The sequence below is a fragment of the Stegastes partitus genome, unplaced genomic scaffold (genome assembly GCF_000690725.1).
Source record: "Stegastes partitus isolate 25-593 unplaced genomic scaffold, Stegastes_partitus-1.0.2 Scaffold18, whole genome shotgun sequence".
Classification (NCBI taxonomy): Eukaryota; Metazoa; Chordata; class Actinopteri; family Pomacentridae; genus Stegastes; species Stegastes partitus.
This window is the reverse complement of record NW_007577749.1, coordinates 466,525-491,206: the sequence shown is the minus strand read 5'-3', so window position 1 is coordinate 491,206 and position 24,682 is coordinate 466,525. Positions and strand designations below refer to the sequence as shown.

At 40.3% G+C, this 24,682-nt stretch overlaps 1 protein-coding gene across 2 annotated transcripts in view; it reads left to right on the top strand.

Moving 5' to 3' along the window:
- cep192 (centrosomal protein 192) overlaps positions 1 to 24,682 on the top strand; it is a 32,351-nt gene that overhangs the window by 4,987 nt on the left and 2,682 nt on the right. The window contains exons 8-51 of one of the 2 annotated variants that reach the window (XM_008291898.1): positions 104 to 193; positions 496 to 648; positions 792 to 942; positions 1,170 to 1,387; positions 2,761 to 2,883; positions 3,345 to 3,500; positions 5,111 to 5,387; positions 5,493 to 5,642; positions 5,753 to 5,817; positions 5,997 to 6,221; positions 6,526 to 6,661; positions 6,800 to 6,882; positions 6,971 to 7,237; positions 7,639 to 8,515; positions 8,706 to 8,823; positions 9,052 to 9,208; positions 10,110 to 10,800; positions 10,958 to 11,149; positions 11,499 to 11,647; positions 11,844 to 12,074; positions 12,278 to 12,403; positions 12,904 to 13,044; positions 13,231 to 13,294; positions 13,458 to 13,597; positions 13,802 to 13,894; positions 14,241 to 14,359; positions 14,804 to 15,004; positions 15,485 to 15,575; positions 15,892 to 16,071; positions 16,281 to 16,541; positions 16,742 to 16,863; positions 17,444 to 17,553; positions 18,011 to 18,173; positions 18,558 to 18,648; positions 18,798 to 18,876; positions 18,973 to 19,096; positions 19,549 to 19,654; positions 19,758 to 19,977; positions 20,202 to 20,278; positions 20,585 to 20,680; positions 21,919 to 22,038; positions 23,097 to 23,209; positions 23,618 to 23,744; positions 24,202 to 24,260. In XM_008291898.1, the coding sequence (XP_008290120.1) occupies positions 104 to 193; positions 496 to 648; positions 792 to 942; positions 1,170 to 1,387; positions 2,761 to 2,883; positions 3,345 to 3,500; positions 5,111 to 5,387; positions 5,493 to 5,642; positions 5,753 to 5,817; positions 5,997 to 6,221; positions 6,526 to 6,661; positions 6,800 to 6,882; positions 6,971 to 7,237; positions 7,639 to 8,515; positions 8,706 to 8,823; positions 9,052 to 9,208; positions 10,110 to 10,800; positions 10,958 to 11,149; positions 11,499 to 11,647; positions 11,844 to 12,074; positions 12,278 to 12,403; positions 12,904 to 13,044; positions 13,231 to 13,294; positions 13,458 to 13,597; positions 13,802 to 13,894; positions 14,241 to 14,359; positions 14,804 to 15,004; positions 15,485 to 15,575; positions 15,892 to 16,071; positions 16,281 to 16,541; positions 16,742 to 16,863; positions 17,444 to 17,553; positions 18,011 to 18,173; positions 18,558 to 18,648; positions 18,798 to 18,876; positions 18,973 to 19,096; positions 19,549 to 19,654; positions 19,758 to 19,977; positions 20,202 to 20,278; positions 20,585 to 20,680; positions 21,919 to 22,038; positions 23,097 to 23,209; positions 23,618 to 23,744; positions 24,202 to 24,260 (7,532 nt within the window). The remainder of the gene's footprint in view (positions 1 to 103; positions 194 to 495; positions 649 to 791; positions 943 to 1,169; positions 1,388 to 2,760; positions 2,884 to 3,344; positions 3,501 to 5,110; positions 5,388 to 5,492; positions 5,643 to 5,752; positions 5,818 to 5,996; positions 6,222 to 6,525; positions 6,662 to 6,799; positions 6,883 to 6,970; positions 7,238 to 7,638; positions 8,516 to 8,705; positions 8,824 to 9,051; positions 9,209 to 10,109; positions 10,801 to 10,957; positions 11,150 to 11,498; positions 11,648 to 11,843; positions 12,075 to 12,277; positions 12,404 to 12,903; positions 13,045 to 13,230; positions 13,295 to 13,457; positions 13,598 to 13,801; positions 13,895 to 14,240; positions 14,360 to 14,803; positions 15,005 to 15,484; positions 15,576 to 15,891; positions 16,072 to 16,280; positions 16,542 to 16,741; positions 16,864 to 17,443; positions 17,554 to 18,010; positions 18,174 to 18,557; positions 18,649 to 18,797; positions 18,877 to 18,972; positions 19,097 to 19,548; positions 19,655 to 19,757; positions 19,978 to 20,201; positions 20,279 to 20,584; positions 20,681 to 21,918; positions 22,039 to 23,096; positions 23,210 to 23,617; positions 23,745 to 24,201; positions 24,261 to 24,682) is intronic. The other variant, XM_008291908.1, reaches the window with a different exon arrangement.

The following is a 24,682-nucleotide window of genomic DNA, read 5'->3' as shown; positions in this document are numbered from 1 at the left end:
TTCCTGACTGGTTCTTTTACTAGCTTTAGTCAACTCCTTGAATTTGGCAAATAATTTGAGTTAAAGCAATAAGAGTCATTTTTGTTATTGCAATCTTTCATAGGAAGTGCCGGGTGCTGTTGATGACCGATCAAACCCTAGTTCTGCAGAGCCTGAACAATATAGACACCAATTCCTTGATCAGTATGATCAGGTGAGCACATTTGCGCAGTTATTGCTTTTGAATGTATGTCATTTTTAGCAAATGTGTAGAAAAGCATGCATATGAGTGTCCTGTTTGGAAAATGCAGTTTAGTTTTTATAAATATGACATTTTAAATTGAGGCTCTGGAGAGAGACCCTGATTGCTTTGACTTCAGTTCGGTACTACTAGTATAATGTAACTAGTGTTATTTGTCACATTACAAGTTTGCCCTAAAGAACCACTGAAGAAGTTTGTTTTATTGCTATGTGTTTTTTGTAACATTTCATTGACTCTTGTGTGATATTTTTCAGGAGGACTTCCAGATGCCTGATGTACGCCTGGCTGCTACAGGAATGGATTCCTGTCCAGCTAGTGACGAGGACACAGAGGATGAGCTGGAATCTGCAAGAAGGAGCAGTAATGCTGCTAGAACACGGCTGCTGCCAAGCATGTCCAGACAGCTGGTCAGAAATACAAAAAAAAATATTGTTTTTTAAACCCCCAATATTCAGTTGCTTTACCATTTTTATCAAACTGTACTGTAGAATAAGTTTTACTTGATGCAATTTGTGTTTCTGTGTCCATATATACTTAAATGTTGGCACAGGTTGGAGAAAGTAATCGTCCCAGTTTTAGGCCAGGCTTAGAAGGAGGCAGTTCAGATGATGAGGGTTCCAGTGGCCATGGGGGTCCATTTCTTTCTGGGATTGAACACAGACGATCTGCTGAAGGACAAGTCATCAATCCTCCTGTCACAGGTGTAGTATGCAGCTTTAATAATTGTTTTCTCTGTTCATTATATTTCTTTATGGCTGTTAGAGCTTTTCTGGATTTTCTTTTTTTTTTTTTTTTTATACATGAATGTATATTAATAATGGTAGTAACATGAGATTTAAATTGCAGCAAGCACTTGTGGAAATGTGAAGCCAACTCCCTGCCATCCTGAGCGACCACTCATTTGTTTTGTGTCACTGTGTAACACCAGGTGATGGAGGAGGTGGGGATGGGAGCAGTGGCAGTGAGGAGAGTGGAAATGATGGAGGAGTTTCGACCATTCCTCTTCCAGCGACTAACATCCAGACCACCTATGATGCCCTACGTGGGCTGGGGATTGTGGGTAGCAGTGCTGCTGGTGAAGATGAGGATGGCGATCTGAATAATCTGCCAGGACATGGAAGGAACAGCCTTCCCAGACATACTGAGGTAAGATTGGGGCTCTTAAGTCAACATCTTGGGACCAAATCCATTATCATTATTTTAGTGGGTTCTGAAACGTATTAGAATTTTTCTTTCTGTAATACAACATAATCCTGAATCAGCATTAACTAGCAGTTATCTTGTTTGATAACAATATTTTCCATCCATATTTAGTTAATTATGTCTAATACATTATTAATACATTTAAAAACAAATTCTCAAACAAAGCTTCCAAAAACATAGAACCTTCAAAATCACTAATCTGTCCTTTCAGTAGGTCTTTAATAAAATTTAGGATGTTTTTCTTTGTTACTTATTGGTGGCACTATGTTGCACATTTGCATAATTCCTGCCTAGAAGTTAGTTTGGCACACCCTCAAACAAAGAATAAGCATTTGCCTTGCAGTCATTACTTAGTTACCAGAGCTGCTCCTGGCTGCACTCAGATCTGGGGTTGCGGTACATGGCTATTGTTGACTTGCTTTTGTTGGGTCAGTTGACCAATCAGATGACACTGGACTGTTTGGGAGTATGGCCTTCAAGAGACATGAGCTAAAGGGAGTTTTTTAGACATTCAGACATGGCATAAGACTGGCATAAGACACATCGCACAGAATCTGTCTTGTTTGTGGTGCTTGCGTTAAATGTGAATTCGTTACCTGGACTTTGGTGCACTCATCTATTTTCTGCATAGCTCTTTCCACCTTTAACCTCAGCAAGTCAGGTGTGCAGAGCCTTTAAAATTCCTTCCAGAAGCAACAGAAGCTGGCCTCCAAGCCAGTCTCTGTTGACATTTAAACATTTAGACTTATAAAACACCAATGTAGTCAGTCATTTTTAAAACTGATAGCTTTGAGCCTGTTAACAGTGTCAGGACCTTCTGCCTTGTGCAGATGATCTATAATATCCTAAATTAGCACTACATTAAAATTTAAATGTTGTGCTCATTCATATTATTTGATACACCTGTTGCCCACTGCTGTAATGAGACAAAATATCAGTTGTGGAAAAGATGCATTCCTGCTGTTGTTGAGATTTTGCACTCAGTTATGTTTAGATGAAACAGAACCCTGGACAAGTGGAAGAAAATGGATGGATGGAGTATTTGTGTATATATATCTCAATTTAATTCTGAATTATGTCCTGTACATTTTTGCGCAACTTTATGTGCGTCAGATGGTATACCTTGAAAATGTTGAAATGACAATCGGTTAGTTTGAATTTCAGTGTGCATCACTGTGTTGCTATGTGCTACTTTATTTACATAATGCTTCTGTCACTGTGTCTGACTAATTTATTGTTTGAAATTGACTTCTATGTGATGAATAGTGCATTTATTTAATGTTAAACATTTATGTGTTTCTTTGTGTATTTTACAGATGGGGGACCGGGTTGGTCCTGTCGGAACAGGAGAGGCCAGCTCCTCTCTGGGGGCATCAGGTGGATCTCAGAGACTCTCTCCTGTCAACTGGAGCATGGTTTTGGAACGACAGGAGGTACTGGTAAGTACAGATGTGTGACTAATGCTATGTAGCTATAAATGACCAGCTGGTGGGCATTTTATTCAAGCTACGATGGACATATGTTTTTAATATACTGTACAGACTAAACTATTTATACTATAATAATGTAAATGTGTCTGAAATCTTACCTGTTACCTGACTTGTTCTTGCTTTCTCATTTTTAATTGCTTAATTGTGAATTTGTATGACAGTGGAGCAGTTAAATAACTTATTGTTAAACAACAGCATTGATTGTTGGAAGGATGTGTATTTCAGTTCCATATGCCGATATGATTACTACATGGTCAGAAACCATTATTCGAAGAACGTCACCTAGTCATAGTATAGGGCAGGCAGGGTTTACTCCAACTAACTAAACTCTGTGAAAGTACCAATAATTGTGATAAGCTTTTGAGTTGATATTTGTTAATGGGTTTTGTTTTGTTTTTTTTGAATGGCAGGATGCAATGGAGAGCACAGATTCTGGGCCTACAGTTGACAGACTGTTGGACTCCGTCTACCTGAGAAGTGGAACTGGAGGAAGGAGACTTCAGGATTCAGCAAACTTGACCACATCTCACCTTCAAGGCACCCAGGGGAGCTTCCATCTCTCCCAGGTAACATGCAAAAAGGTGGAATAGGTGAAAATCAGAGGATTCACAACTCTGTTTATACCTGTCAATACTAGAAAGTTGTTCTGAATTTTGGGCATTATTTATGTGCCAACAGTACAAGCCAGATTATTTTTAGTACTGAGTTAGACCTCGTCAAGATAGCTTACTGGATATGGTAGTTTCACCAGCTCCCTGCTGTGTGAATGAAACATTCTAAGTTTAAGACATTTTAAAATAAAAAATGAGGTAAGACACATATCTTTACAAAATTAGATTGTAATCATACATTTTATATAAAAGATGGACATAACCATCGGGTCTGAAAACTAAAGCCAATGTGGGAGTACCTGGGGGCAGGGGCTGACCCCTCAGTCTAGCTCAGGGGTCGGCAACCCGCGGCTTCAGAGCTGCATGCAACTCTTTCATACCTCTGCTGCGTCTCCTTGTGGCTTTGGAAAATAAATAACGAGCATTTGATTTAAATGCATTTTATTTTAGTTCGTTAGTTTTTAAAATATAATTCTAAATTTGAAGATTATGGTGATCTTATTAAAAAAAAAAAAAAAAAACACGTTTAATTTTTTGTCAATCAAAATATGCGTCACAATCGCTGATGTGCGACACCCACCAGCACGCACAGTGTTGCCAACTTGGTGACTTTCTCGCAAATCTGGCGATTATTCCAAAACATGGCTACTTTTTTTTTTGTCAAAAGCAGCTAGAGACAAATCTAGCGACTCTTTCTGGTGTTATTGGAGACCTTTCTGGTGTTTGGAGACTCTGACTTGAAAACATCGTGGTGCAGTTACTGTCCTCAGAGAGCAGTGGTGCTGCCGTGAGCTCCTCCTGTCCGGTCAGCAGTCCCAGCTGCAGTCAGCAGGCCAACCAGACGTCATTTTTACTTTGCTGCAGGTGGATAATTTAAGTTCGGCTTTTTATTTCATATATATAAGGGAGACTTAAATCGACATTGAGTATTTTATTTGAAAGTAACCTTCAACCCAGCGTCTTTTTTTTTTTTTTCAAAGTTCAAAATGTTTGAATGTTTTTCATGCAGAAATAGATTTTTGTTTTCTCTGTAACTGTTCATTGATTTCATAAATTCAACACACTATAGTTTTTTTTAAAAATACATAGCATAAAGGTAAAAATGATATATGCAGTGTTATCTTCATTGTAGATGTCTAAAGGGTTTTGTGGCTCCCGGTGTTTTCTTTTCCGTGGGAAACGGGTCCAAATGGCTCTTTGAGTGTTTAAGGTTGACAACCCTTGGTCTAGCTAATTTCAAGTCTCTTACAAGACAGTGTATATGCAGTGTTCATTTAGTAAATTATGGTCCTGTTTGAAATAGACAATTAAGCAAAGGATGTTTTAGGGCGGGGCTTTATTTACTCCCATATAAGCGTGCGAAATATTCTCAAGTTAGTCAGATCCACCTCTTGCTTGTTGTGTTTGGTTTCAAAAGAGCAAGATTGCAACCACTGAATGCAAAACCCGAGGCTTCAAAATGGCTGTCAACAAACCAGTGGATAGTGTCGCTACATCTAACGCATACAGTCTAATCTGTGATTGTAATACAGTTTACGTGCCTTCATCAACAAATCATGCCTCAGGTGCTGCTCCCAGGCTGTGATGACAAGGATGATGATGATGATGATGATGGAGTAGATGAGCCTGATGGTGCCAGGTCCTCCTTAGGCTTGAGAGGAGGACCTTGTGGTGATGTGACTGCTGCTGAGGCCTCAGACACTACCAGTGAGGATGACAACAATCCTCTTTCCACTTCCCTGGAGCCCAAGTATTTCTCCCAGAGCTTCTACCAGGAACAAGAAGATTCAGACGATGGGTGGAACCACTGTCCAGACAACCTGGAGCTGGAGTTTCAACAAGGTCTGATGTCTTTGTTCATGATGTTTACATCAGATGTAACTCTCAGCTCTCAAAGCTAATACCTACTTATGTGTATTATGTTAATAACATGGCTTGTCTCTCCAGGTGCTAAAGCCACTCATGGTGTGGTGTACCAGAATGAAAATGGGCAGTGGGTGACAGACCTGGCATATTACTCCTCCTTTGAGAAAGAACTTAATGGGAAGACATTGGAGAATGCTAGCCAGTTTCAGACAGAGGACTTTGTTTCTGCCAGTATGTACAATTCTTCAGCTCTGTAATACTATAAGATTGTTGTGTGTGTATGTATACAAATATTGTAAATACACTGTTGGGAATTTTAGATGACATTTCCTTCTTTGCAGGTGATGCTATAGAAAAGATAGTGAAGGATCAAGAAGAATTTGAAAAGGAGCACCAATTCATGCAGGTATAGAGCATAGGCTACTCTGATTTTTGAATGAATATCGGCTTTCAGTTGGCGGAGACATGTTCGAAGTCATATACATGTTTGTGATAACATTATTTACTGCCAAAAACCCTCAGCTGTGCAGTTTAGTGTAAAGCATGACCCCTGGTGGTGTATTTTAAGTATTGCTTTTCACACAGGAGGAAAAGATTGATCCAGCCAGCAGCAACAGCACCTTTCACAGTGACTCGTCTTGGAAGCTCCCTGCCAACGGCCACATCTTAATGAGGACTTCCCAGGTCTCCTCAGAGTTTAAGCAGGGAGATGAAAGTTACCTGCGACTCTCCTTCGGGCAGTTTTTCGAGCAACGCTCTGAAGCCCTGGGCTGTTTGGGCACCAATGATGATGTGGATGTGGTTAAACGGGTCAGTAGAAACTACTTTACAGTAATGTAAAACATACTTTCTGTCTGCATGTTCAGCAGGCTTTAAGGTAGGTGATTAAGAGTTCAATTATACTTACAACTGGAAATGGGACTTGCAATAATGATATGATACAATGTTATGCCACTGACTGCTAATCGGTAAAATGATCCTTTTTAACAATTAGTATTTGTCTGGGATGGTAATGGGATGAAAGTGAGATTGCAATCATTTTTACCTTTTGCTGTCATTCTGAGGAACAACTGTAGTGTGTATTTAATCAAAAGCTTATTCTTTGTTTCTCTAGCCATCCTTTGGCTACATTATTACGTCTCCAGAGAAAAGGGAACCATTTGCCCTTATTCATCCCTCAGAGTTTAGAGACAACTCTCCGCACAGTGAAACCATGGAACTCAGTGAAGCAGACAAAACACTCAACCCAGGTGTGTTTGCACAATTGCTAATGCTGAAGAATCTTTTTCTAGGCTTATCAAGCTGTACTTGGTCCTTTGCTTTTGTTCATTTTGAAATGATTGATGCTGTAGTTTTCTGACCAACTGCCAATGATCATCTCGTTGTAGAGGACCTAGACAAAACCCTTGAAGCTCCAGCTGAAAGGATGTCACCAAAAGGGGATACTGATCCAGCACCTTGTGAACAAGAGGTACATTTTAATATCTGAATATTTTGGTGCATGGTTACATGCACAGCTTTATGGTTTTGTGACAAAAATATATTTTTTCTTGTTGTAGGACCAAACTGTTAGCGCTACACTGCCTGACCACAGTGAAGGCTCAGGCTCTGAGTCAACACTGGCTAACCAAAGCTGCGTGTCCCCTGACAATAACACTAGTCAACTGATGCTTAGTATCAGTACTATTTCTTCAGCTATTGCCAATGCATCCATCAGCACTGACCCATCACAGCTGGCTGCCATGATCATGGAGCTGTCCAAGAAGAGTAGGGTTAGGAATCGACCCGAGTCCGCAAGACTCGTTGGACCCACCTCAACTGAACAGGTAACACTTTACTCTATTTTTATGTAATGAAAAATAGTTTTGTATGCTTTGTCATTCCCAACATAACTGCTGAATGTGTTCACAAATGTTTTATATTCTAATGTTAGAACCTAAACTCTGGTCTCACGTCTGTTCCATCTGCAGTATATTGATCTTTTTTTAGAACGTTTATTATAAACGCTAGGAAAAACGTGAATACGTCCCTGTATACAATTGTTCTTTAGAACTGTACAGACAACATATTTATTTATTTATAGCAACTCAAAGTACTTAAGTTAAGCCTTTATTTGTGATGCAGGAATTGGAAACATGAAAACACGTCTTTCAAACATATATTTCAATTTTTTTAAATCCTAAAATGAACATTATTTGACCAGAAACCCTGTTTGCTTTCTACATAGGTCCTTTCTGAGCCAAATAAGGGCACCATTGTAGACACACTACATAGAAGCACCTGTGTTGGAGAGATGAGTGCCTTCGACATGGAGAAATACCTGAAAAAGACTGATGTGTCTGGCAGCAGTGACTCCTCTGGGACACACATTACGCTTGACTTAAGTAGTTGGGCTGACAACCTGAGCAGCTCTCAGAGGAACCGTCATGCAGGATATCCCGAGAAACAGGGGAATCTAGCTCAGCAAGTGGACTGTGAGACTCAACAGTTTCCTACAAGTACAAAAATCAAGGAGAAAGAAAGAGAAGGAGAGGTGACATTGGCAAACAGAAGCCCGTCTGCAGTGCGGCTTTCTGGTGCATTATCACCTCCTGACAGGGCTGACTCAAAAAGGAGCTCTATTCCTCGTCCTCGTTCTTTCAGCTCTGCCAAAAGGTCCTCGGGCTCAGGACAGTTGTCCACACACAAGCCTCCTGCAGACAAAATGGGATCTTGTGATGAAACTTCTGCTCCTTCAACCAGTACTAGTGGTACCTTAGATGGGGCCCTTGAAGAAAATGCAATCAGGCTAGGCAAAGTGAATCCACAAGCATCCAACATTAGCTCTTCAGAAACGTCACATAAAACTGATAGAAACTTAACCACAACCTCCCCTGGCTGGAGGAAAGGGCAGTCAGGCCTCCCTTGCCTTAAAGGTTCCTCTCCTCCGACCCAGAGGTTGAGGAATGCAGACCAGCAGCAGCAGCAGGACAGACCCAGTGATTTTCCAGAGAAGAAACCCTCATCTAGGAATATCCCTGTGGCTCCGCTACCTCATAGCTCGGTGGAGAACAACATTGGCTTCTCTTGCCAAAACATCCAGCCTCCACTAGACCCTGTATCTGGTGAGTAAAGCCAGACGTTTGACTTCTGATCTAAACTGTACACTGTAACCTAAACCAGCAACAGTAGACCTCCACAGCTTTTGGAGATCCCTACCCACCATAATGTAGATTGTGAGTAAGGATTGCCCCTGTATGAACATAAAGATGACAAAATTAACCTAAATTTTAACATTTGCCTTTTGTTTCTTAGAACTGCACAAAGGTTTTTCTGAGCCATGTGTGGAGGAGACGGCGTGTAACTTCAGACCTTCCACCTCTCCTCTTACCCACTCCTCGCCAAGTCAGACCTCTGTTCCCAGCGCTGAGGGGTATTGTATCACACATTATTTCTATAAATCAAATATAGCTGGAGTCCTTCGTGACTTTTAATTACCTTCAGCTAAAATTGATAAAATGTTATATGAATTATTTGAATTTACCTTATAAATGTGGTGTAAGTTGATGCAGGTAATCACTGACAGATTTGGACATTTTCATCATAACCATTCTTTATTTGCTATTTATTATTTGATTTTTGTCTTGTCTTGTCTTTCCAGAGTATTTTCACCTTCTTCATCCAGTGGAGGTCCAGCAGACAGATGTCCAGTTCTTGAACTCTCTCCTCAGTCTATTTGCTCCAGTCCCAGTCTCAGTAGACTCACATACATCTCAATGCATGATGGCACTGTTGTACCTACACCTGAGAGGCAAAAGGTACAGTAGGACAAAGTGGAGTATGCCTAACGTAACAGCAATGAAGCTTAAGTACCAACTGGTGTGTGAAATGAGCCTGCATGGCTAATAGGGCTGCACAGTTCGAGGCAAAATGATAATTGTGATTATATTGATCAATATTGAGGTCATGATTATCACATCTATTCACTTTATTTATTGCACTTCTGCATTTAAATAAGTACAACTGCTTTCACCTCAATACTGCAGTACATTTCTGCTAATGTACAAATCTTTGCATCATAATCGGACTTGAAATAAGGGTTTACCCTAGATGCACAGTATCAGTAACATTGTACCCATAAAGCCTCACTTGCTGAATATCTTGACAATAGACACAACATTCTACTGATGTTCCCTGAACACCTCACAGGCAGGCTACAGTAGAAGCCAGCTAGGGGGCTGTGCACAGAGAAGCCTCCAGTCTTCCCACTCAGTTACTGCTGTGCATGCAACTGAGACAGGTGTGTGACCAAAATGTGTTTTCTATAAGCACAGCACACATTTTAAACTGAATTTTTTCAGTCAATCATGGAAATTTATTTGTGGGAAGCCACAATTGTGATCCTGATTAGGATTCAAGTAATTGTGCAGCGCTAATAGCCATATCACTATCATGAAAGCATTATTCACAAAATGCTTGAAATGTCTTCTTTGACAAGGTAGACTTCTGATACTACAGTTTCGGCAGCAGTTTGCGATGTTGCAGACCTAATAACTTTTTAATAAAAAAGTAGTCCTTGAAATGTGAATGATTTTTGAGGAGTATGGACTTTCACTGACCAGGACAGATGAAATAGTATGCATCACTGTGTTGCTATGTAAAATTTGTTGCATTGAATCATAAGTTTAGTATTGTGCTGTGTTGTTTTGCTGCCCACAGAATAACTGTACCATGGCACTGAGCACCACCATCATCAGATTCAGTCCAACACCACCTGTGGAACCAGATGAACAGTCAAACCTGGATATTCTTGGCCTGCCTAAAAGCCTTGATCAGGTGCAACCCCAGCACTCTAAAAGTCTGGACCCACTACCAGCACAGCAGAGTAAGAGCCCAGAGCCCTCACGTAGTGGTTCAGCTCTGAGCTGTACCCGCAGTCAGAGTGAGTGTAACTACGCCTGTCCTGGGGACAGAACTGGTGACATTTCAGCAGGTTGCAAGAACCACAGGCACCTCTCTGAGTCCAATGTAAGACAACTCACTAAAGTGGACTCCGGCTATTGCAGCAATCTGAACATTCAGCAAACTAGCAACTCTGTAGCTCCTGTAAGCTCCCAGCAGTGGGGTACTGCTAGTTCAGTGGCGTCGTCGGTGTATGCCGGTGGACTCGGCATGCTTCCGTCCTACTCATCAGAGGGACTTCACTATATGCCCATCCCCAGCTTTAAGCCCCAGTGTCCTGGAATGATTGACCTTCCCCACCAAGGAGATATGCAGTCCCTCCTCGCTGGACGCTCCCTGTTTAATCCTCAGCTGGCTCAGCAGTATTTGGGACCTGAAGCGCAGTTGCATCCTGGTGTTTATCATGTGGGAGCTACAACAAACGGTCTCTACAGTATGTCCTCCACAGGCATGTCTTTTTGTTTTTACTTTCCTAAATGGAGGTACTGATGTATGTGTGCAAAATAGTAAAATGCCACCATTCTCAAATATGTTGGTACTTCATGATGGTTAAAGACTTTATATATCCCCTTGTTGATTTTCCTACCTCTTCCCTTTCTTTTCAGGCATACCAAACAATGATTTAACAGTAAGACACCTTCATCCCACATCAGGTCCTCTAGGAACTTCAGCGACTGCTGGGTCCCATCACCTCCCTAGACCACATCAGTGCCAACAGGAAGTAGGAATGATGGGGAAACCCTACAGTCAGTATGGTGCAGAGCCAATGGGGACAAATGGTCTTGAAGAACTGAGAGGTAGCAATGGTTTTTAGTCTTTATATAAAAATGACCTCCCTTCGCCCATTGTAGTACAATGTATACACTCTGAAATTTAGAAACAAATGATGAAACTTTAAAAAATATTGTGAGATCAGATCATTATCAGATTAGTGTTCTTCAGTAACTAATCGTATCTGTGGGCAGTACCGTGTTTACACACAGGAAGAAAATTACAACAAGCATTTGTTAATTGTTGCAATCAATTATGGCCTTTTAAGTCTTGGCCTTTCAGTCTCTTTCCTTACATTAAGTACATTACTTGCCTTTTCTCTTGCATACCAGGGCAGTATCAAACTATTCCTAACTATTCCACTTTCAACCTCAGGCCAAGTGGTGGTGCCAGAGGAGCTTCGGTTCCCTCATGCCTGCTGTGTGGGCATCGCCTCGCAGACATCCCTCAGCCTCTTCAACCCTTCAGAGAGATGGCAGCAAGTGTCAATCACTGTCACCAGCCTGGCCATTGATGGAGAGAAGGTAAGCAGAGAGTTACATATGCCAAAGCACATGTCATCTTTGAAGTGCAGTATCTCATAATGCAATTGTGTGATGGGACTATACAATGCCTAGTAAAATATGATTTAACAAACATAACTTAAAACATAAATTCAGTTGTTGTCACTATGCATATTATTTTCACCAGTGCTTTAATCTTCCATGCCAATCCCTATAGGTGGACAGCCTGCCTTACCAGTGGCTGATGGTGAAGAACAAGACAATCATTGGTCCCAAGACTACTGAGGAGCAGAAAGTGTTGTTCATCCCTCCACAAGCGGGTGTCTACCAGTGCATCCTCAGTGTTTGCTCCTGGCCTGCAGCCGCTGAGTCAGAGGTGGCTGCCAGGGCAAACATCTTTGCCAAAAGGGTGGTGCTTGTTGCTATAGCAGAGAACCCTTCTCTAGAGGTGAGGGCCTCCAGATCACACTTATGACCAAAGATGCATAAAAATTTAGGCAAAATACTTGAGTTAGGACCGATTGAAATAGCATTTTGAGATACTGCAGGTGTGAAGTTGCTTATTTCTTTCTTCAGTAAATGATGTGCAGATAAAATATAATCGGCTGAGCAGTATGTAAGACCGGACGTCAAATTCATTTTAATTTTCAGATTGAAGTATGCAAATCTGGCTGTTTGGATTTTGGAGACCTTCCAGGAGGCAGCGCCAAATCTCTTCCTCTAAAACTGCTCAACAGGACTCATGCCACAGTACCCATCCGTCTGGTCATCAGTGCAGTGAGTCAACATGGCATATTTACACAACATTGTTTATTTTAGACCACTTACTAACACTCTCATACCGATCTGTAACAGTAATACAGTGACCTCCAGTGGCAGCTGTATGGTGTCTACAAGAGTGCATGCTGTGTAAAGAATAAAACCCAGGTGTATAATGTTTAAGTGCAGCTTCTGAGGCCTTAGTTTTGTTCCTGTATTTACATTATGAAAAGTAAATAATGGGAAAGTATTTTTCCCATAATGGCAATTGTTTAAGTAAACATTGCATGCCATTTATAAGTCACTAGATGTATTTGGTTCTATGTCGAATATGGTTTTCTCACCAATGATTCTGCTGTAACTACATTTGTTTTGTTTTTTGTTTTGTTTTTCGATGGTAGAGAAGAGATGGCTTTTTAACAACCCATCTTTGCATCTTATGCAAAGCAGCAAAAACACAATAGTTAGCATGACAAACAGTATTTGAGTGGTTCACATTCTACACTTGATGTCTCCAGAATGCTACAGCGTGGCGGTGCTTCACCTTCTCCAAGCACCCAGTTACCATGACATCTGAGGGAGCACAGCAGCCTGGACACACGACCCCAGTGTCCTCGCCTTTGGTGATGAATCACGTGATGCATGCTAGCTATGGCGAGGTGAGGGTTGCCAAAATCACTACAGCCCTACTCAGCATCTCAGTCCTCTAATTATTTCATTCATGCTTTGAAATCATGTTTACACTAAGACTTGCTGACACAATTGTTGTAGCAGTAAGGTAGAACTTTTGTGTATTCTTGGTAACACAGCTTTTGGCCCACTTTATGTGATTAACTTCTTTCCAGAATCCAGAAAGCTTCATGGTTTGGGTTCATTTCAAGGCCCCTCAGAAGTACACAGTTTCTTCAGGTAACCAGCAATGACTGAATACATAAATGGCACATTAAATGTATTACCTACTTTATAGATCACTTCATCTATAATATTCTAAGCATTATTAGATGTTTTTAAGATTAAACAAATCCCAAAAAAAGATAGTTTCTGCTAAACTTCAAATTTTTCTGGTTATTAGGGGAGCTTGGTCCAGCTGATGAGTACAGTGCTCGGGTGGACATTGAAGTGGACTCCCCTGGTCCAAGTCATGTGATCAGGAGTATTCCGCTCAGAGCCAGATCTGGAACTGCAAGGGTCCATGCTCCTAAAGATCTGCAGGTAGCAAAGCTCTCAAAAAGATTGAGTGCCCACTGATTAATGAAATCATGCATTGCACAATTAAAGCAAACATTTGTTTTCTTACTTATAGCTGGACATAATAAAACTAACTTTTATTATCATGTTAAATTTGTCACTTGTTCAGCCTTTTTCTGGCCTTTGTGGAGTTGGCACTCAACTGTTATTTGTGCTTCCTTTGTCTAGACTGTTAGCCTGTCTGCTCCACTGGGTAAATCTAGTCAACAGACGTTGCCATTAAAGAATGCGGGAAACATTGATGTGCAGCTAAAACTCAAGGTAATTCTGACCTTTACTTTTCTTATTAGATTTGGGGTTTGGGTAAGCCTCTGTGACATTTTGAGCCCAGAACGTGGCACATACAGCAGGGATCCATTGATATTTTGCTTCTGTTTTTTGTACTTTCTCAATTTTTTTACCTTGTTCCTGTCTTCTTTTTCTCACTTCTCTTTCTAACTTTGTTTCTTTTGTTTCTCTACTCTCCTTGCCCTTTTCTGTTCTGGTCTCTCCTTTCTTGTCTCACCCACTTCATTTTTTAACTTCATCTCTCTCTTTTGTCTATTTCTTCTCTACCTCCGTGTTGCCTCCGCAACATTCAAAACTCTTGCTCCTTTGCTGTTTACAGAGCAGTGATGCAGAGGACAGTTTTTCTGTGACACCAGATGAACTGTTCCTGAGAGAGCGGGAGGAACAAGGCATTGTGGTGTCTTTCAAAGCACAGGGCAACAGGAAATGTAGAGAAAGGTATAAAAACACATTTGCATTTAAATAAATTTCCTTTAAGTACTCAACAGGATATAGCAGATGTATTTAAAGCACTGTAAATAAGAAACAGCAATTCAATTATAATTAACATGGTAAAACACGTACATTTCTGGTAGGGGAACTTGGCATTTGGTGATATAATGGTGTAGCCAAGTTCTAGACTTCAAAAAGGGAAGTATTGTTGTGACAGCAATGCCGAGGAATGAAAGGAAATGTATTGCATTTACTTGGAACCTTGTATCTTTTATTTTAAAAATAACAACACTGAAATTACCAGCAAAACAATTAACTGTACCTTCTTGAACTCTAAAATGCATTTATGTTGAATGGGCTCATTTTATTTGTGAGTATCCAAATGTATGCTGTGTGTGTGTGCAGTGGGCACCTTAACTCATGTTAACTCATGTTGGTGTAATTTTCCAGCCTTCTCACCATCTTGGTGCTACCGTCAGGGCCTCAGTATGAAGTAATGCTGAAGGGAGAAGTAATAGCTGAGGACTCTGGAAAACGTGTACTTCCCTCTGCTGCTGCTGTCTACGGCCCTGGTCTGACCAATGACGTCCCACCAATCCTCTCTAATAAACAGTTCGTAGCCTGGGGAGGGGTCACCCTGGGACGAGCTGTGTAAGCAACTTTTCAGTTTTTCATTAATTCCATTGGTACTTGGTTACTGAAAAAAAAACACTTTCTAGGTATCAATTATTCATTGGAATGTAATCAATAAAAAACTCAAGGCCCAGTGGTGCATCTTATTCTATTAAGGCTTGTATAATGTTATTCATGAGAAGGGACAGAGGCTGTCTACAGGGAGTGTTATTCCTCAGAAGCTATTTCAACATAATGCACAATTTATTTATAGTCATTGAAGGAAGGTAAAGAACAGACAGCAGTAAGAAATCTAATTCCCCTGAGAATCAATGTATCCTTTTAAGTTTTAACCAGACTGAGGTTTGACTTGGCTATTCTACACAAATTAGGACTTAAGGATAATGACTCTCAATTTGAAAACGGCTGTTAAGCAAAGTTTGTCAAAGATATAAAGTTGGCCATAAACTCCTGTGTCCTGCATTCACATAACCAAGAACCAACGGAATTGTTTTGTAGCCAACAGAAGCTGGTTCTAAGGAACAACTCAACCAACGCTACACAACAGCTGCGCTTGCTCATTCGGGGTCAAGACCAGGACTGTTTTCAGGTACACTCTAATATATTCATATTTCCAAACTTATAAACATGCCATCATTTCTATTCTTTCGTGTTCAAAGTATTCTAACTTTCTGATTTTCTAAATTGGCATCCTTGTTGGAGCCACATCCAGAGTTTGTTTATTTGAGTTTTAAAAGTCTGCGGAAAATGTTTGAACCCATATGTTTAGATAACTGGACCACAACATCTTGTTTACATTTGCCTGGATCAAATGTAGTTTTTCTCCTATCATACAGGTAAATGTCGCTATATAAATGTTAAGGTTTTATAGTTTATTGTCATATATAAACTTGTTTGTTCCTCAGCTCCAGAGTATGTTCAGTCCTGAAGAGCGATTGACCCGACATGGAGAGCTGTCCATTCGTCCCAAAGAGGATGTGACCGTCCACCTGCTCTTTGCGCCCACCAGGGTGGCCTGCATGTTGGCCAAGCTGGAGATCAAACAGTCCGGAGTCCGGCCTTCACAGCCAGGGGTCAAATTCACTGTGAGGATGTGGTCGTTACAGACCTGCTATGTTCTCAGACTTGTTTTTCCAAATTCATCAATTTGCATTTTTGTCTCTTTTTTTTGCTCTTTCTGCATTCACTCTTTTTTGTGCATTACTTTTCTTTTTGCTCTCTCTTTGTTGTAAACTACATCATCTGCAGGACTTTGGCTGTAGTTTAATTTAGTCTTTATACTTTAAATTCTCAGATTCCACTGTCTGGCTACGGTGGTACCAGCAACATCATCCTGGAGGAGCAGAGAAAACAGGCAGATGGCTATGTGGCAACGCTGCCCGACATTGCTGTTGGTCGCATCAGCAAAGTTTGTCTATGTGTGAGGAATACTGGCTCTAGAGCAGCTTTCATCAAAGCTGTGGCCTTTTCTGATGTACAGACCAGATCAGTTATGGAGGCCTCCGTCATCAGCCTCGCCCCTTCACAGTTTGTACTGAAGGAAAGGACACAAGAGGTATGGGAGCGGGGGCACTATTCATATGTATTTCACTTGTCCAGTTTTACTTATAATTTATAGTCTGAAAATTACAGCTGGTCATTTTCTTTAAAGAAATATTGTAGGTTAAATGAATTCTTTCAGACTTTTATTCTCAGTCCTTCCTGTCCTGCATATGCTGGAACATGACCTTGCGGCTAATGTCTGTGTGTTTTCAGGTGATCACTGTGCTAATGAAGTCCACCCAAAGAGAGCAGAGCCTGTGTGAGTCGGCCAATGCCCTGCTAGCCACAGTCTGTCTGTTCTGTGGAGATGAGGTCTCCAGGCAGCAGTACAGAAGGTGGGACCTTCTAACATTTAGTTTTATTTTAGTCTTTATGCTGTTGAAGTGTTAATAGTTGACACGTTTGGGAATTTGTAGCTGTTAGCTGATAATTAAATCTGATCTGCCTGTAGGAAAGGTTTAATACAGAACTCTGATGTGGTGAAAAAGTTGTTTTAAAATAGTGATCATTTGCTTTGTCAGTTTGCTTTGGCATTAAAGTACAGCTTGGTTCAGTATTGGCCAGAACCGTACTGTAATAAAACTTTATTCCTACAAAATTCTTCACGTTCAGAAGAAACTGTATGCATTTGCAGAGAAGCTGAAACTGTTGATGTTATTCAGAGGAGCAATTCTTTGTGCTTTTCTCGTTTCCACGGCAAAGTCTAAAAAGTTAAACCAAGCCTTTTTTTCATGTCCATGTTTGTTACCACAAAGCAGTGTTTGTGTAAAGCTAATGCTGACAGATGATGAACATACATTGTTTTTGAATCATTAAAAATTCTGATTGAGTTTATAGAGCTGATTCCAGATGGCTCTCCTTTTGTGAGAAAGCTGTTTTCCTCCCTTTACAATGTCGTCGTGTTTGTTCTTTCAGATTGCTTCAGAGCAAACCAGAAGTTGTGCGGAAAGCTCTGTCTGAGAACAGTCTGCTGAAAAACATAGACTTCAATGAGAAGTTCCTTGGAGAAGAAAATGTTACGGAGAGTAAGTTGCCTTTATTATGCTGGACCAAAAATCTTTTAGATCTTCACTAAAAACAGCATGGTGTGTAATTTTTACTGGATAGTAGTGAGAATAATCATCTACAGTGTTTTCACATTATGCTTTGCTCCTCTACAGCCGATTAGCGAATGTAACCCAGCAGCTGCTCTTTAGCTGTTACCCAGATATCCCAACAATTTTACATTTACGTAGAAGTCCTCTGTCTGGATGGTGCGCCACCGCCACTTAACAGCTTGACAAAGCTAACAATGATGTGTATTCTGTTTCTAAAAAAGGTCTTACATTTGACACTCTTTAAGGTCTTTGCATAAAATTCCATAATAAAAACTGAGATACAATACAGAAAACATGATTTTAGAAGAAGGTCATTTAAGAAGATTTTTTGAAACATTTGTGTAAAGTTTTGATGCATTTGACTGATGACTTCCCTTCTCTGTAGCCTACGACCTTCCCCAGAGGCCCAATGAGGCCCACATCTTCTATGGCAACATGAGTAAAGTGGTGGTGTCATTGTTGGGAAGTGCGAAGAGCAGAGACTGTGAGGAGAGCGAGCACACTGAGCTGCTTCTGCCCACTGCTAGGCACGGCTCCGAGACAGACAGGTAACGTCACACATACCAAAGCTTAATAACTATGAATACAAGGAAGTGTTCTCTCTTAATACTGGCCACCTACACTGACAATACAAACATGGCGATGTGAAATTACGTTTTCCTGTGTTTCACAGTGTTATTATAAAATTCAGTCATACATTTTTGTCATGGACTGGAGAATAAAGTATAGGCAAGTTTCTACCTTACATACTGCTTAATATAATGTACTGATTTAGATCTTCTTAGTCTATAGGTCTGTACGTTTCTTTATAGTAAACACATTTCAATAAAATATGTGACCTAAGCTTCTCTACTATGTTTGTATATTGCAGCCCTTTGTGTTCAAGTACACAAGGCACTGTAGTTACTAGTTTAATGTCGTGTCATTTTCAGTGTTTCGACCAATGGCAATGTGTCTCTGGATGTGCTGCCAGTGAAGGGTCCTCAGGGTCCAGCACTGAGGGTGGCAGAGCCTTCCTTAAAGGTACTGGAAGGCCTTCAATGAACACCAATGATGCTTTCTTACAATGAGTGCGGATTATTGTGGTGCTTTTTCAACTGGGATAACTAGATTTTCAGTGTTTCAAGTGAATAATGTATAGTTTGTGAATGGAAATTATCCCCCTTCACCAGGCTTCAGAACCGTTACACAGGCAGCCTGAGTCCTGGACCATCCACCCAGAACAGCTTGTCCTTGCTGCTCCCACCATCAGTGAGTCTAATCTACACTTTGAAAGTGCATTATTACGTGAACTTGATTTTGAGTGCAGTTGATGACGCATCTTATTGACGCGTTTTATTGTTTAAGCTGGTGCATCCACCACCAGTCAGGTCCAGATCCGGAACAATACTTCCAGAGAGCTGAACTTTGATTTGTCCTGGCCCGCTCACTGCCTCACCATCACCCCACAGCATGGAGTTATTGAGCCTCAGTAAGAATAAACTTGGTTCTGAATAACAATATTGTTGCGAAGGTAAATGCCAACCCAGTGTAAACTCACTGGATTAAGATGTTTTCTGTGTATCTTTCTGCTTATCTTTCATTTTTATTTTGCATTTATTACATTGTGTAGATGATTATGCAATGTTCAACGTACATATAATCTTTGGAACAGATTAATTTGAGGTAAGTAGATTCAGACAGTAAAAGTAAATACTGCAAAAAAAATCTAAAAAGTTAAGAAAAAAATCAATTCATAAATCTACAACGAAATAATGAGCAGTGAGAGAACCTGAAGTCTGTATGTAACATTGGCATGATTAGCCCTTTCAATCTGTCAATCTAGCTTTGCTTGAGAGTGAAAAGAGAGTGAAATTACAGTATGTGTGACTGTGACATTAATTATCACAATTGTATCTAATTTCTTCATTATCGTACATCAAGATGCCATCTGCAGATTTTGATCAGCCCCAACCCCTCACTAGCAACCAAACCCGCCCTGCTGCCGTGGAGTGGACAGATTTATGTTCAGTGTGACAGTCAACAGAAGGTGGGGACGCTGAGAACATACTTACTCGACAACAGTTTAAATGCTCTCTTGGAGTGTGAGAACTTAACACTGCTAAATCAGTACAATGTGATTTCTGGTTCAGTTTATAAAGGTCCAGATACGTCGGGACCTAGCTCTGGATGTGTCTGCAGCCCCAGCAGATTCAACTCTGTCAGCCCTGCCTCCTCAGGCTGCTACTCCTGTGCTGTCTGTGGCCAGGCTCTCCACCAAGCCCTTGCTAACACCCCAGACACCTCAGGGCCTGGTGGAAATCAGCAACAAGACGATCATCTTCCTCACCACTCCCTCAGGGGAATCGTCTGGTAAGGAGGTGGCTGACCACTGGAAAGAATCTGCTGCCTTACTACCAATACAACTCTACATTAATACATTGGCTCAAGTCTGAGCAGTCTTACAACAATTATCTTCAAAAATGTTTTGTGTCAAATACTTTTCAGACTGTTGAGTTTTTAAGTTGTAGTCTTTAGGCAGCACATGGTATCTGCATTGCTGTGGGAGACTAAAACTCTGTTCTTCTGTACTTCAGAGGCCCAGCTGGAGGTGCAAAATGGGGAAGTAGAAGTGAGGTGGTACCTCTCATCATTTGCCCCTCCATATGTCAAGGTGCTTTATTCTTCATTATCTCTTTGTTCTGTCAATTGTTTCATTTCATTTACTGTTTTACTGTTTCTCTTCTTTAACACCACACTCTGGGGAACAGAGGCTTTCACTGCTTTTGTAGTTTGTTTCCAGTTTCTTTTGAATATTTTTCTTCTGTAAATGCAACTAAATCCTTTTTGTGCTATGACTCATTTGGTATATAGTTTGTTACATTCACTGTCTTGATGCTCTTGTTTTATTATTGTAGTTGGTTAGGAGCTGTTGTGTGCAGTGGCTCAGCTCAAACTGTGGTCCTTTCTCTCTCCTCAGGGGGTTGATAACACCGGAGATGTTTACCGGGCCACCTACACAGCTTTCAGATGTTCCAGGGTCTCAGGAACCATGGGAGCCCATGAGAAGATGCAGGTAGGCACTTGCATCCAAGTAGACTTGTCAGGTTGTTGTGAAGGGAAGGCACATATTTACTGCAAGTGTAGTAGGTTACAGGAAAATGATCTCATACTTACCATTTGTAGATTAGAAGATGGAGAGCAAGAACCTAGAAAAGGAGACATTGAAATTTAAACACTTGTATTGAGAAATGTTGTACTGACATTCGATCTATAGTGATCTAGTTTTATATTATTTCTGTATTTTAAAATTACTATTCTTTTTAGACTTTTTTTTTTATCAACCTTTTCACCATTTTTAGTTCTTAGGTGCATTTTTCGATCAGTTTTACTGTTTTATCTTTCATCTCTTACCAAATGCTGTAATTTGCTGCTATTTGTTGTGATATGTTTAAAAACATTTTTCCCAATTACTTTTTCATGCATTAAATGATAGTTCAAAAAAATCTATTGGCAGCTATAATGACAAGTAAAATAGTTGATTGTTGTGGCTCTAATTTGTGTTTGAGAAAAGTATTGTAATCCTTACAACAAAAATCCATTTTGAAGTCTGCATTTAGAAGAACATGTGTTGGTATAACATTTATTATACAGTTGTGACCGACCCCCCCCCCCCCCCCCTTTTTTTTTTTCTTACCTTGACAGTCCATATGGTGTTTTTTTTATATACGTATATGCTCTAAGATAGTTAATTAGCACATTAGGCAGTCAATACCATGGCTGAGTATTTCTACCTTCAATCTGTGGTGTAACAATGACAGTCACAAATTTAGACTTATGGAGTTTCACATATAACAAGCCTCAGGAGCCAATCCCATCAACCTGTTGGGTGGGGCTTGTTGCCCTCATTATTATTATAATTTTTTTTTTCAGAATTGGTTTCCAATTCAATTGTTTATGGCTGAATTACTTAAAAAATAAACAGCTTGCCATTGTGTAGTGCAGAGCAGTTTTCATGTTTGAGCAGACTTGTAGGTTAGATGGTGTGCTCCAGCTGCAGTGAGTGGGGAGAGAGTTGGGACTTAATACACCTGCACATTCTGAAAGAGGCGATGGAGTAGAGTTACATCAAAGCCATTTTAAGGCATGAAGAAGTCATTTGCATGGAAAAAACCTCTAAACATGTAACTTCAATACACAAAGAGGAGTTTTTAGGAGTCAAATCAGCACCTGGAGAGGGACTTCAAATATATTCTGATTGTTTCCTGTAATGTCTTTCTTTTTTAATTATTGTTTTTTTCTATATGCTCCTAGGTGCCCATTGTCTTCCTGCCCAGGGACCGAGGTGACTATGCTCAGTTCTGGGACTTAGAGTGCCACCCTGTGTCTGAGCCCCAGCAGAAAACCAGGATCCGCTTCCAACTCTGTGGCACTGTGAGGATTCATTTATTAGTGGTTTTCAGATTTAACTTGACGTGTGATTTCGATGTCATACTAATAGCAAATCTACATAAAAGTTGTACTTGAAAAATGCATTGGTCCCTTGGATCATGGTATAGCTTTGCCCAAACATATTACTGTCTGCAACTCTTTCATGAAAACAAAAACAAAAAACTTAACTTTACTCCAATATCATCTTCTTTTCATGGTACCTAGTGTCAAAAACCAAACCTGAATATAAAACCATATAATCCGTTTTTTCCTTTTTTCTTCCACTGGTTGAGCTTCAATAAAGCAGCGATGCACAAAACTCTGCATTTAGATAAACTTGAATCTATTGTACTACTGTTGCCAGGCATTGTGTGAAACAAAAAAACAAAAAAATGTTCTCTTTAAAACAATATAAGCCATCATTACTGTTATATAAAACAAAACAAAAAAGCAGCCAAAACCCCCCAGCATTTATGGGGGTACTTTGACTGGGGCTTTGTAGTGTTGGTGACAGAATTAACAAATGGAAACAGTGGGTTGTGGGATGGGATAGACATCCACCCTGCTGGGATGGGCCTTCCAGGAGCTTTGTGTGTGTGCCGTTTTACTGTGAAGTGTCATGACAGACCCAGTTAACTTAAGAGCGTACATACGCAGCAAGTGGGATGCCAGATAGAAAGCTCTACACAAGTAGGTTAAGTGACTATGATGGTAGTGCTTTTGTTGTTTGTTTTTTGTCTTTGATGCAGTGTTAAAGTGGAATGCTAAATTGTTGAGCAGTGTTTAAGGCAAATGTGTGACAATGGTGTTGCAATTGGCGATCTGATGAGGAACTTAATATCAAAGTTAACTTTTGCATTTTATCTGCAAATACTGTGCAAGTAAGCAGTGATGTGTTCCAGCACCAATAGAGTCATATCTATAGTGCACAGTATACTTTAAAAGATGTTTGACGTTATTCATTCTTAAGAGTATTTTGTTAACCATCTGTTTTGAAGTTGTGTTAAAACACTGCAAAAGCTAACTGGTCAAATCCTAAAGTAATGTCTGTGTTGTTAAAGGGAGTAAGGTCCGGACCAATGGAAGGACCACAGGAGGGAGACTGCTCATTGGTGAAGACGGAGGCCCCATTCAAGACTAGAAAGAGAGCTGAAGCCTCCACGGGAAAGAACAGGTAAATCCAGCCAAATCTAAAAATGTGTCAAGATTTTTTTAATAGTAAAAATTAGCCATGTTAGGGAATATCTGAGAATACAGCTGACTGCTGCAAGATGTATTATGTGTCAGTGACACATAATACAAGTAATAAGTGGTTGAATTTGTTGTGTAAATATTAGCTTGTTTAATAAAAGAAAACATTTTGAAACATACAATACTCCATTAAAATGAATATTGTTTTGTCTTCTATCTTATTAATAATGTCACTATTTAAAATTAACATTCTTCAAAAGCTCTAGAATTTCATTGCAATGAGTAATGTAGTTCATATGATAGTTATTTTTTTAGTAATAAGTTGTATCTTTAAATAGTTCAATAGGTGCGATTATGGTGCTTCCTAACCGGCACTATTTGTAATCCTCAGCCAGGAGGAGGCTGTGCGGAGGGGTGTACATTCTCCACAGGATCTGTACACCTTCCCAGCCACACGGGTGGGTGAGTCCAGCACTCTGAAGGTCAGCTTCCGCAACAACTCGTCCGACACGCATGAGGTGAGGCATACCTTATCTTCATGAAGACGTTAAGAAGTAGAATTTTTTTTTTTCTTGCTTACTGCAGCAGAAACTGAAATACAGGCATACATATGCAACACTATCTTGTCCAGAAAAGAAAGGCTGTCAGAGCTAAAGCAAGGAAGTAAGTCCATAAAATATCATTTTAAAATATGTCTTTAGTTTTTTTTCTTTTGCCCGTGGAGATGAGACCTTGTCATCTCAGACACAGACGTTCAGTTTAAAAAGAAGCAGGAAGTTAAGTTCTCGACCTGAGATTTTGCAGAGCAGATACTAGGTCACCCTGTATGTATTAGTCCATATTGCTAAAAGAAATTGCATGACTGACTTAGTGTGTTTGCACCGAATGGTAAATGAAATAACAACACCTAACATTTGTCGCTATGCTTGGCATGGATTTGATATTTGATGTGTGGCTTCTCTAATTGACTTGCAGCTGAAATTTGTAAACCCTAGGGAGCCCTTCCACATCAAGCATTCCAAATATTCCCTGAGGTGAGTCCACTGGTCATTATCCCTAACAGAAACTCTCCATTCTGCTCTTTCAGTTGTAGCTGGACATACCAGGCTTTTAGTCATCTTTATAGTCACTGCCTTCCACTTGTTCTTATTGACGTTACTTCCACTTTAGGGTTTTTGTGATTATTTGTTTCATGACACTTGGTAACTAAGTTTATTTAAAACGTGCTTCATGATGTAACTTGGAGACCGTATAATGTAATTTTCCTATTGTGAATGCTCACTGTGGGAGGTCTTGTGAGACACTGGGACCTGGAAGATGATGTTACTATATACGGGAGACACTTGAGGCCTCGAGGAGCACTGATGTTGTGCCTCACTAAGGCCTTGGGGAGGTGCTGCCTGGCCACAGGTACTAGTTGTTGTACTGTGCTGATGAGGGACTGTGTTCAGAATGG